Source organism: Loxodonta africana, chromosome 4 (assembly GCF_030014295.1).
Source record: "Loxodonta africana isolate mLoxAfr1 chromosome 4, mLoxAfr1.hap2, whole genome shotgun sequence".
Classification (NCBI taxonomy): Eukaryota; Metazoa; Chordata; class Mammalia; order Proboscidea; family Elephantidae; genus Loxodonta; species Loxodonta africana.
The window spans coordinates 9,544,802-9,557,573 of NC_087345.1; the positions used below are offsets into that span (position 1 = coordinate 9,544,802).

Sequence of the window (12,772 nt, forward strand, 5' to 3'; positions counted from 1 at the left end):
GGAGAGAGGCCTAAGATTCCGTTTATGGAAGACAGGAGAAGATGTCCCAGGAGGAAGGGGAGGCAGAGGACGGGGAGGGATGGGACCCTTCAGGAGGATGGTCAGCAGGTGCTGTGGGATTGCTGGCCAGCAGAGCCTGTGGAGGAAGAGGTGGGAGATGAAGCTCGGAAGAAGGCTTGAAAGCTAATTCCTGTGTGTCCTGTGGGCACCAGGGAGCCACAGAAGCTGTGTGAGAGGGAAGTGAGCTCACCACTGGCCGCAGCGTTCACTGTGGTCAGCGAAGGGGCCATGGTGGTTCAGTGGTAGAATCCTTACCATCCACGCAGGAGAAAACGAAACCAAACCCCTTGCCGTCAAGTCACTTCCAGCTCAGTCCCTGACCAGTGTATCTCATTCTCAGCTACCGCTCATTATCAGTGGAGGCTTGTACGTTGCTACGATGCTGCACAGGTTTCAGCAAAGCTTCCAGACTAAGGTGGAGTAGGAAGAAGGGCCTGGTGACCTACGTCCGAGAAATCTGCCAGTGAAAACCCTGTGGGCCACAGTAGTCCACTCGCGTTGTGCGTGGGGATGGCACAGGACCAAGCAGTGTTTCATTATGTTGTGCATGGGGTCGACAGAGGGGCTGCTTGGCGGCCACCACCCGCTGGCCAGCCCCTTGCCTGAGACAGAGTCTCCCCAGGGACCTGATGAGAGACTGAACATGTCTCGGTGGCCCGAGAGAGTTCTTTTCCTGAAAGCCTCTTCTGAAGCAGTGTTATCCACCCCAAACAGGGCACCAACCTTCAGAAGTCCCTGCATCCATAGAAAGATCTAGTCTCCACTCCTGAGTACCGACCCGCCTATAGGGTCGCTATGAGTCGGAATCAACTCAACGGCGACGGGTGTGTGCGTATACCATATCCCTGGCACTGTCCTGTCTGGGACCTCATTTAATTTGCACACCTGCTCTATGAGACAGAGGTTATCATTCTGGTTGTGTAGATGAGGCTCAGGGAAGTGAAGAAATTTCCCGAGACGCGCAGCTAGTAAAGAGGCCAGACTCACGCCACGCTTTATGTTGACCTCTCCAAGGCAGTAACGTGCTCGAGCTGGCTCGTACCAGCTCGCCGGTATATTTATTCCCAACTCTGCCTTCAGTGACATCTCCTTAGTAGCTTGGTCAGAGTTATTTACACCATGGAAATGGGCAAATGCTACAAAGGTCCCCCACCGCACCCGAGCCAGTCGTTAAGCCTTTACCAGCACACACCCTTCTTCCGCACCACCTAAGCCTAGATTCTCAGAAAGAAAGGTCGCCCGATGGGAAGTCCGTGGCTTGGGAGCAAACAGTGATTTTTAAAGCTCTGACTCAGGCCTCGACGCTTCCTTAGGGTTTAGGAGTGTGAACTTGCAGCGTTCTGTGAGGGTACAGCCGGGAGGTGCTTCACCGGTTCAGTTGTTGGTTAGTTGTGTGTACCCTAAGTCAGCCCAACAATTTAATTTTTGAATGAGAAAATCAGGGTGGAGGAATAGTAAGAGTAAGACAGTCAACAATACAAACCTTTTTTTCTTTTGTTCCTGTTTAAACTTCAGAATTTTCTAAAATCTTTATTATAGCTGCCAAGGTGGTTTTGTTTTTGAACGTATGTCCGTTCTGGGTTGCCCGAAGCCCATGCTTCAAGTGGACGGGGCCAGGATGGCTGAACCCGAGGCAGGCGTGTCCCTGGGGACAGGAGGGCATCTGTCCGAGTCCCTTCCTCCTCCTAGGTGGCTCCACTCCTCACAGGCCCTCACAGTGGGAGGTGGGAGGCAAGGCGTTGGCACTCAGCTCTTCTCATTCATCTGCCTGTAGCCTCTTGATGGACTTGTAATCTACAACCTCTTGCTTGACCCCTGGCCTCATAAGTTCTGGAAACTCCTCACAAATCACCAGGAAGATGGGCATCAACTGGGGTCAGCTGAAGGAGGTCTGAGCCACCCCAGGCCGTCAGGGAGGGGAGATCCAGTCTGGCAGGGGTGAGGGGTGGGGAGGGCGTGTCTCAGGAGCCACGGGGTGACTGAGGAAGGCAAGGGGTCAAAGGGCCGACCCCAGGGACTCCTGTGCTCCCTGATCACACCAGTGCCCTCCAGCTGTCTCAGTGGGCATGGACTGAGCAGGCGTGGCGCCAGGCACGGGGAGCCTGGAGGCCCTCCACTGAATGGGCTTCCAGCTCTGCACACAGTGAGGCCTCTGGGGGGCGGGAGAACAGGGGTTTGTAGTCAGAGGCCCTGGTTCGAGTCCTGAGCCCACGTGGACCTTTGTGTGAGGGCCTTCACCAGGCCTTCATCTGAAGGGGGCCAACGAAACCCACCTCCACCCAGCTGGTGAGGGGGGTGGGCAGACCTTCACCAGGTCCTTGTCTGAAGAGGATCAATGAAACCCCCCTCCACCTACCTGGGGGGGCGGGGTGGGCAGACCCTCACCAGGCCCTCGTCTGAAGGGGGTCAATGAAACCCCCCTCTACCTAGCTGGGAAGTGGGGGGCAGAACTGGCACGGGACAGTTGTTACTACCCAGGGTTTGTCACCAAAGTGGGAGCCTGAGAGGGGAGGAGACGGGGGATGAGGCTGGCTTGTGAAGGACTGGGCTTCCAAGTGCCCGGAGAACAAGCTGGAAAGGCCATCAGAGAAAGGCCGGCCACGGTCAAGGCTCTATGTAAGAAACCTCCCCCGCAGCTGGAGGCAGGCCCTCTTCAGGGCCGAGGTGGCCTGAGGGCGGGTCAAGCCCGGCCATGCACCATGGGGAGGCTCTGCCGGGGTGGCCTGAGGGCGGTCAGGGTGGCCGTGCACCTAGGGGAAGCTTTATGTGTCATCCTAACCCCAGGGAGGCCACCCGCTGGTCCCGAGGAGAGAGGCCTGAAGCTACAGTGTGGGAACATTTTTGCTTTATAAAGTGGCATCTGCCAACACAGGGGAATCACCTGCTAAGCGCAGGGATGTAGTTACATGTGTGAGTGTGGACCAGGGGGCTGGGATGTGCTAGGGCAGGCATGCAGGGGGCAGGCACTGGAGGTCAAGCGGAGGCCAGAGAGGGCAGCTGGCCCAGCTGCAGGGCTCTGCGTGAGAGGAAAGGTTCTGTAGTCCTGTGTGCATCGCACAAGCCAGGTAAGTTACAGCCCGCATGCTGGGCAGCACAGGCCAGCGGTATAGTAGTGCAGGGTGCCTTGGGACTGGGCCACCTCCGAGAGCCAGCGCCACCTGTGCCATCCGCTGACCAGGGTCGGCAGCCTCTTGCTTGTGTGCGAGCACCAGGAGGGAAGGGCAGTGGGGCTGACTGCCTTTGGGTGTGACTCCTGGAGGCAGACCAGGGCAGGGCATTGGCACTCGGCTGCAACCCACCTGCCTTCCCCCGCCCCCTGACAGATCCCCTCTCTTCTCCGGGCCTGAGGGGACTCTCCCAAGTGCTTGTGAAACCCTTTGCACATCGACAAGTGTGCACATCCATCATTTAAAGGCCTGGCGCCACCCACCTGCTGTAGTGGGGCCAGCTCTACCATGTCCTGACTTAAAAGAGCCCACAGACTGTACCCCAGAACCTGCTCGAGGGAAGGGCTTTTCGTCGGTGGGTCCCGAGGCGTCCCTTACAGCGTGGCTCACGGAGCAAGGTCTGGCTCTACTCCTGGGCCCTGTGTCCTTGGTCTCTTGCTAAGAGATCCCCACTGGATGGGGGCATGCCCCCCTGTGCACGTGCAGGCGTGTGCAAATGGCAGCCCAAGGACACACAATGGGGCTGTGATATTCCACCGCCTGTCTCTTTTCAGCCTGAAATCTTCTCTTCCCCTCTCTCCCCATCCCACCCTCTCCTGTCTGTCTCTCTGCAGAGGGCATGAACTGCATGAACAAACACCATGGCTGTGCCCACATCTGCCGGGAGACGCCCAAAGGTGGGGTAGCCTGCGACTGCAGGCCCGGCTTTGACCTTGCCCCAAACCAGAAGGACTGCACACGTAGGTAGATGGAGGCAGATGGGTCAGACACCCCCACGCGTCTCCTGCCATTGCTTTGAGAGGGTCTGTCCAGTCCACTGGACACTGGCCAGGGCGGGCTCCCAGCCCCTTGGGTTGGAGAGAAAGGGGGGCTTGGGGAGGCACAGGGGAAAGGGTTCTGAACCCCAGGCTTAGGGTCTCCCCACCCAGCATAATGCCCTGAAGCAGCCCCACCAAGTGGGCCTGCTACGACCCCCTGCCTGTGCTTGTTGCTGTCTCACTCACTCCTGTCTCCCCAACCAGTGAAGATGAGGGTGGGGAGCGCTGGTCCCTGAGCCTGAGCTCTCCAATGGGAGTGGAGGGGCTATGGCACAAGACTTCTGAACAGCTGGGTTCTTGAGGGGCTCAGAAAGCCCCTGGTAATGGGACGGTGTAAAGAAGGAAGGGAGCTTGGTTCTGTGCTGACCTTATTTCCGGGCTCAAAGATCAGAACTCACAGCCCGACCCCCACAAGGGTTATGGCAGGGGCCGAGCGTGTAAATGGTAGTATCCTCAGAGACCTGGGTGGACCGAGGCCTGCTCGGAGGTCTGGCTGGGGACGAGTCTTCTCATAAGACTCACACGGAGGCCAGCCTCTTCCCGTGGTCACCTAGCTCCCTGGGAGGGGTGGGAGCAGGGAACAAACAGGACAGTGACTGGACACTCAGCTCATCCGCCAAAGCTTCAGGCCCTGTGCTGCCCTCTGACAGCTGCCTGGGGAGGTGGCCAGTGTGGCCTCTCCCTGCTGAGCAGTGGGGACACTAGATTGATGGTGCTTGCCCGTGTCTGCAAAGAGCAGAGCGAGGCTGTTGTAAAGACTGCCCAGCTCTGGCCAGAGACAGGCACTTCCCCCCCGAGCCCACTTTCCAATGCAGAAAAATGGGATGGAGGCGTTCAGTTCCCCCTTACAGTATAGAAAATGGTCCTCACTTAGCTGTTAGGAAAGAGGAGACCAAGACCAACCAGCCTTCCCCTGACCGTGCTGTGGAGAAGGAAGATGGCCCTTAGTCATGGAGTCCTGCAGTTGTCATCAGCTGTCCTTTGGATGTCTTGCCATGTCACTCCCACCAAGCTCTCCTCACGGTGTCCCCAAGGCCCTGGGACCCAACTGCCTCAGGCATGGTCTCTGTCTCCAGGAGCTCACACCCCAGCCCCGGATTCGTGTGTCATCGGTTCTCTAAGGTGAAGCTTCCTTCAGCCCACGTAATGTCTGAGCTGGGGACCAGCCTCTTCATTCCTGACTCTCTCCTGTGGGGTGTCAAAAATGAACTCACGTAGGCTGAGGGGGTCGCAGTAGAGTTGCTTTGGGGGGTCGAGAATGGAGACGCAAGTATGCTGTCACCAAGGGCAGGGCCAAACGGGCAGTCTTGACTGGGAAATACCCAGCGCTGGCCCTGCGCTGCCAGCCAGGCCCTCCTCTCCTCTACACCAGACAATCCCGTTAGCTGCAGAGAAGCGTCCCACCACCTGGCAGCTTTCAGAACAGAGAGTGACCAACTCCAGCTTTCCCATCCCCTCCAAGTTGGGTGATCCAAGATTCCTCAAGAGAAAGACCAAGGTCAAGAATATGTGGAGTTAGCAGGCTTGGGGACATCTCACAAGATTTGTCGAGCATCAGCTGTGGACCAGGTGTCCAGCATGGGGAATGGCTGGGAGCAGCCACTCCGTAATTCTCTCACCACATCCAGGACGGGGGCTCCGAAGAGACGGTTTGGTTAGATGGCATCTCTGAGGGGCTGACCTGGTGTGAGGGGAGGGAGCAGCCAAGCCTGTGTCCCCTCCCTCCAGACGGGCCACTTATCAGAGAAGAGCTAAACCCTTGCTGGAACATTTGCTGGTTGAGCAGCAGCAGTCCTACCCCTCTCTGGGCTGCTGGATGTTGCTAAGGGGTTTAGAGCCTGTGCCTTACTTTATATGACTTCAAGAGCCAGGAAGTGGGTGACCGCCTGCTGGGCCTGCTACAAAGTGACTGAACTGGTGGCTGCCCAGTCCATGGTGTGGGTTCCTTCCGTGTGGTTAATGCAGCAGGGTAATGTCAAGTGAGCTCACCTCTGAGGCTTACCCTAGGGCCCTGGAGGTCACTGGAGAGCCAGAAGCTTCCTAAGCCTCAAGGTGGGTGCGGGCTGAGGCCCAGCTCAGCCAGCCTCTATGGGCCACCGAGACAGCAGGGGCTCTGCCCCCAGATTCTGTCCTCCTCGCAGAGCCCAGGACCCACTCCAGGGCCTGTGAGCACATGCACCCATTTGTCTCCCTTGGGTTCAGGGCTCAGGCATCTCTGGGTACAAGCTGCAGTAAGTTTTGGCCCCCAGGGCCCAGGAGAGGCGAGACGTCTGGGTGGCGTGAGGGCCCTATGTGCAAACCCCCCTCGTGTCACGGGGCCGGCCTGGCCAGAGAGCCCGCTCCTCCTCAGTCATTATTCAGGGCACCACCCATCTCCAGGATCCAGGGCTCCGGAAGAAGCATCTGCAATGCTCTTACTGCCTTCTCCGCAGCTCCACCCCCACCCTCTCTGACATGGAGCTCTCCTCAGTGCCAGAAAGACAGGGCTCAGCCTGTCTCTCCCCTCACCTGACCTGGGCTCCCAGCAGAGCTCAGCTGCAGACCCCTGGGACCCTTGGCCTTCCTGGGTCTCTCCTGGGCGAGAGGGGCTGTTTCAGAGATGAGAGAAGGTGACTCCACCACCATCGAGACGACCCAGAGTGCAGAGAAGGAGCCCGAGTGCTTTGTGCGCGAAGCCAGCTCATGTTTCCCGAAGCAGTGGGGCCAGTTCCTGAAATTTCACCCCTGGAAGTCAGTCCTTCCTTCGGATGGTCGTTTGTTCCCTCAGGTTGCTGGGGACAGAGTCTGGGACCCAGAGAAAGAGCCTTTCCTCATGAAACCATTCTCCCTTGACATGACAATTGCATGTGACCAGGCTGATGGGACCCCACCATCCCTTGGGACCAGCACCCCCAAAAGCCCCCACTGTCATCATTTTGGTGAAAGGAGGAGCCCCTGGGAACACCCCAGAAGTCAGTTGCGAGAAGTCTGGAACCCTGCACGGGGAGTCGTCACCACATGACTTCCCTCCAGCCTTAGCCGTGGTCTGGGTCAACCTGACCACACATTCTTCACGCAGACTGTAGACTCTGGATGCTTGGCCCCTCTGACCATGACTGGTCTGAGGTTTTCTTTCGCATATTCAATCATCATTAGGTTTTTGCCAAGTAAAGAGTGCAGACAGAATTCTGGACAAATGGTTACGGTTTCCAAGAAGACACCCTGCCCTCGAGGCCCTGGTGCTCCTTGCGTACCAGTGACTGGCACACAGCCCTCCCTCTTAACATAGGGGAGCAGGGCTCAGAGAAGGCCTTCCAGAAAGATCTAGATCCCCTGCTTCTCCTGGGTGATGTTCCTCACCCTAGAAAGGGATAGTGTTGTATTTTCTTTTAAATAAACTTGAACTTGTCATTCCTGCTTTTGGCTGAGCGTCCTTTCCAGCTGACCTAGGTCGCTGATGGTAGTTTTGAGACTTGGGGCTGAAGGGTTTCTGATGGCCCGGGCCCGGCGCTGCAGCTTATTCAGCATGCCTTATTCCAGACATTTCCCAAACCAACCCTCACACGGCATCCGTTTGCTCACATTTGTGTGAATGTTGCGGAGCTCGGAGGGATCAGGGCTTGGAGGGGATAGAGTTTGAGGGGGGCGCTTGGATGGGGAACGTGGGAACGCCCATCCTCACATCCCGAAACAGAGGCTGGAGAAGAAAAGCTGCAGGGAAAGTGATGAGAGGAGTATCCCCTCTCACGTGCCCCCTGCTGATCCCACCCTGGCGTCAACAGACGTTGCCCCGTTGAGACAGGCTATTGTAAAGTGCTCTTTGCAACTGAGGGGAGTGTCTTGGATTGCATTGCATCCCCCCAAAAATGTCTGTCAACTTGGCCAAGTCATGATTCTCAGTATTATGTGATTGTCCACCGTTTTATGTGATTTTCCTGTGTGTTGTAAATCCTATCACTACGATGTAATAAGATGGATTGGCAGCAGTTGTGTTGATGAGATCTATGGGATTAGGTAGTGATTGGGCCAGTCCCTTCTGAGATATAAAAGAGAGAAGCGAGCAGAGAGACACGGGGACCTCATACCACCAAGAAAGTAGAGCCAGGAACAAAACGTGTCCATTGGACCTGAGGTTCCTGTGCTGAGATGCTCCCAGACCAAGGGAAGACTGATGACAAGGACCTTCCTCCAGAGCCGGCAAAGAGAAAGCCTTCCCCTGAAGTTGGAGCCCTGGTTCAGACTTCCAGCCTACGGGCCTGAGAGAAAATAAATTTCTTTGTTAAAGCCATCTACTTGTGTTGTTTCTGTTATAACAGCACTAGATGACTAAGACAGGGAGGGTAAGATTTTTTAATTCACCCCTTTACCCAGTGCCATCCAAGCGTCTCAGCTGTGTGCCAGCTCTGTTCCAAGCCCAAAGGGCCCACACACCCCTGTCCTATCCTGTGTCTCCTCTAAGGAGTGAATGGTTCCACCCAAGCCCCTGGAGAGGCGGAAAGGCCAGGAGCTGTGTGTCCGCTGTCCAGCCCTCACTTCCCTCCCCTCCCCTAAAAAGAAACCACCAACACCGACAAACTAATCGTTTTGCTGTCGTTCTGTTTATACACACGTATGTACACTTTGGGCCTAACTAGTAACCTGTAACTATGGAAACGGAGGCTGCCAGCACAGCTGCGAAGACACGGACACAGGCCCCATGTGTGGCTGCCACCAGAAGTACGCCCTCCACACAGACGGTCACACGTGCATCGGTAAGTAGGCTGCACACCACCCCCTCGTCACCCTGCCCCCCACAGGGCACCACGTGGCCCTGGAATCTGCTACCATCCCGCCAGGTCCCAGTCTCCAAAAAGCAAGAAAAGGAACGCCCCCGGTAATGATGGGGGGCGGCAGCCATCCCAGAGAAGCTCTCTGTGGAGTCTCAGCCACACAAGGCCAGGCTTCTCTGCTCCAGGTGCCCGGCAAGGGCTCGCCTGCCTCAGGCTTCCTTAAAACAGAGCTTGACTTGGGGGTGGCCCCAGGCAGGGTCCTTGGGGAGGGGGAAGGTGTGTATCCCCACGGAGGGATCTCTGTTGCCTAAGTGGATGTGTCCCCTCCCTAAGACAGAAAGCACCCAGTCAGGCACAGTGGCCAACCCTGAGCCGGGTAAGCGCCCTCAGCAATGTGGAAAACCAAGAGGTTTTCTCAGAAATTGTAAGTCTTCATTGTCTAAAACCCGGGGGAGATGACGGTGTGAATCAGTGTGGGGTTCGGGTGTTTTTAACTGCTTTTTACCCCCAGCTAATGGGAGCTCTGGGCCAGAACATTCTCTCACACTCAAAGGTTGTTCTTCCCAGGGTGCCCCTACCTGTCACCTCCCCTGTTACATGGAGCCTCAAGTTTAGTCTCGGTTACCTCCTTTCTCCTGATCCATATTTACGAGGTGAAGCTAGACTATTTTTGAGTATTTTATACCAGAAGCACTGGTGGGTTTTCTTCCCACTCAAAAATGCCACTGATTTTTTTTAACTGGTATTAAGGAAAAGAGGAATTTCAAAATTGGTGCCCAGAGTTCACCCTCTTTCCTCTCTTCAGTGTTGGCGAACTTTAGAAACACAAAACAAGTCAGTTATCATGTTTATTTAAAAAGTAAAAGAAAAAAAAGCCACCTTCTGTGGGCTCGGGCAATCTTTCTTGAGGTGCTTTCACGTAACAGGAAAGGGGTTGGTAAGCCAGTGATGGCCACGAAGCCCGTGACACCCAGACTCGGCCGCTTCATTCTCTCCCTGTGTTGCAGGGGTGGGAGTGGCCTGGGGCTGCGGGTGGGCCCGTGTCACGCCCTGGCCCTGGGTCCACGTCCCAGGGTGCTGCTGCCTGCGGTGGTTCTCCCTTCCTCTGTGTGGTCTCTTCTTGCGACAGCCGTTTTTTTATTTCATTTGATCTCACTCCTCCTGCTTCTCTGGTGATGGTCCCTGATTGCCTGTCTTGTCTGATAGCTGACGTTCAGTAGTTATTTCTGGAGCCAAAAGCCAAACCAAACCAACCAAACAATCAACAAAATTAAAAGCAAAACCCGGTCTCAGACCAGTGTCTCTATTGCAGCCTGATCCCATCTAGAACCTTCTCCTCCCACCTCTCTCCCTCCACTGTCCTGCCCAGAGGCCACCTGGGCCTCACCCCGGCCTCCTCCCTGTCTGCGTACCCTCAAGGTCTCCCTCAGCTTTTGCCGCCGTCGCCAGTGGGGCACGGACGGGTGCAAACAGCTGCCGGGCCAGACACACGCCAGCCCTCTGTCTAACACATCTTGTCTTTGTCCACCCGACTCATCCTTTTTTATTTCCATTTTTTATTTCTTAATGTCTGCTGCATGTGACAGTCCCCGCTTGGATCTATTTTCTAAAGTTATGTCCCAAACCCCCCTGTCCTTCCCTTAGAAACCATTTTCCGTGCCCAGCTGCTGCTGCTGCTTCCACTCCCGGCCCGGGTGAGAACCCTTTCATCTGGCTTTGCTCACTGTCCATCGGTTTCCCCTGGGGAACAAGTGTCCCTGCACATGTCTGACTGAGCAAAGGAACCTGAGCCAGCTAACTCCACCTGCCCCTCCACAGGACACATCCTGGTGTGGCTTCATGCCCAAGCTGCCAGAATGCTCCCTGGCAGGCACTGGGCATTCCCCTCCTGCTCGCTCCTAAAACCACTGAGCCCCCCTAGCAGCCCCTCACTGAGCGCTTGAATGTATAGCTCTCCCCCACCATAGACAAGCAGGCAACCAGCGCTGCCCCAATCGACCCCGGTCTCTCTGTCTGCTGGACTGGATCCCTCGCCATGCGTGTCTGCTCCTCCGTGCGTTTTGTTCTTAATTTTGCATGAGTGTTTGACAACGTCCTTGTGACAGGGCGTCTGCTGCCCCAGGCGCATCCATCACCGGACCTCGCAGCCTGTCTCCTTGTCCTGTGCCTGCCTCTCCAGCCTGAAGCCTGGGTGTCTGTGGTGCCTGTGTCTCCGTACGCGCCGTGCCGGTGCCATCTGCTTCTCAGCCCTGCGGCTCGAGCCCTGTCCGCTCTGACCTCAGCCGCCTCTGTGTGCAGCTCGGCCTGTGTCCCCTCTGTGTCCCGGCTCATCCCATGGTCATCCCTCCTTCTCACCCACCCTCCCTCCCGCTCCTGCCCTGAGCACCCCTCCTTGGAGTCTCCTGGGAGTAGCCCCTTGGTGAGGCCGCCGCGCTGGCCGGCATGCTGTGTTGGCTTTGCCTGCGCCCCACCGAGAGGCTGACTGTCTCGGGCCGCGGTAAGTGGGCTGTCATTAACCACCGGCTCCGTGTTTGTCCCTTACTTGTGTTTTAGAGAAGGATGAGGCTGCAATTGAGCGCTCTCAGTTCAATGCCACGTCAGTAGCTGATGTGGACAAGCGGGTGAAACGGCGGCTACTCATGGGTAACACTTTTCTCCACTTCCTTTGTTGTACTTCCACTTTTGTGTGTTTGTGTCTGTGTGCCTGTGTGTGCAAGCATGTGTGTGCGTGAGTGTGAATGTGTGGGGCGGCGGCGTGTGCTGGCGTGTGGGGCGTCTGAGTGTATGTGAGCTGGTGTGGGCTGTGAGCGTGTGTATGGTATGTCTGTGTGGTGTGTGGGGTGTCTGAGTGTGTGTGAGATGGTGTGTGGGCTGTGAGCTTGTGTGTGGTGCGTCTGTGTGGCGTGTGGTATGCCCATGTATGGTGGTCACGTGTGTCATGTGTGAATGTGGGAGGCCACACTGCAGATGTGACCTCGCTTTTTCCTTTGTAAAGTTTTTACCCTCCATGAAACACGTTTGTTTCTTTGTGTGTATGTGTGTGCTCATTTGTGGCAAAGAACCCAGAGCCAAGGCTTAATGGCTTCTGCCTGTTAACCTCCTATGTTTGCCGTAAATGCCCACATTTGCAGTTAGGCTCCCTGGCATCAGCAAGGCTACACTGAGGCTTGGAGGCAAGCCCAGCATTAGTGTCAGGCAGGGGTTCGAAGCAGCTTGGTCCTTAGCAGCCTCCTCTCCTGGGAGAGAAGTCGCCATCCAGCACCTCTAGTTCTCAGGGAAAGGAATCGACCTCCTTGCTTCGTGGCTGGGTTGGGGGGTTCTCCAAGATGTCTGTCCAGCCTGCTCCTTTCATAGTTGACAAGGCTGGGACCCAAGAGGGAAGGACAGGTTAAGGTCATTTAGCAAGTCCAGGCAGAGAAAGCAAGGCTTACTCAGCTAGGGGTTGACCCCAATGCTCCCCGACCCTGAGCGGCCCCCCCCGGCCCACTTTCCCACGGTGTCACCTTCACTGTCCCTCCTCAGGCACCCGCCCGCATGTTGGACTCAGGCTGGCTGTGGGGCCTGTGTCCTGTCAGCTACGCTCTGAGCACTGCTTTCAGGGGCCGGACCCAGGCTCCAGGGCGGCTTTCCCAGAAGCACCCAGGTGGTCTCAGGGTGTCTTAGGGGCCTGCTGGCAGGGCGGACCCTGGGGCTAGTGTAAGGAGAAAGAGGTAAAAGAGGAAACAACTGGGCCTGGACAGAGAGCTCAGAAAGGCACTCTGCCCCTGCCTTCGTGCCTCTGTCCCTTGGTCCTTCACTCAGCTCCCCCGCTTCTGGGATGTGGCCTCTGTGTGATGCCGGCTCCCCCAGGGCCTCCCGAGCACAGTCCTCATCCAACCAGATTGTCACACCTTCTTTATGTCACTCTGAGTGCTCACAGCCACCCTGGCAGCTGTGGGGTTGGTGGCGCATTTCCTGTCCTTAGAGGAAGAAACTGAGG

At 56.5% G+C, this 12,772-nt stretch overlaps 1 protein-coding gene across 1 annotated transcript in view; it reads left to right on the forward strand.

The window, feature by feature from the left end:
• The first annotated feature begins 3,902 nt into the window (after window positions 1-3,902).
• SCUBE1 (signal peptide, CUB domain and EGF like domain containing 1) overlaps window positions 3,903-12,772 on the forward strand; it is a 63,912-nt gene continuing 55,042 nt past the window's right edge. Inside the window, 2 exon segments of the mRNA XM_064283402.1 lie at window positions 3,903-3,967; window positions 8,659-8,775. Of these exon segments, the coding sequence (XP_064139472.1) occupies window positions 8,671-8,775 (105 nt within the window). The 5' untranslated portion in view covers window positions 3,903-3,967; window positions 8,659-8,670.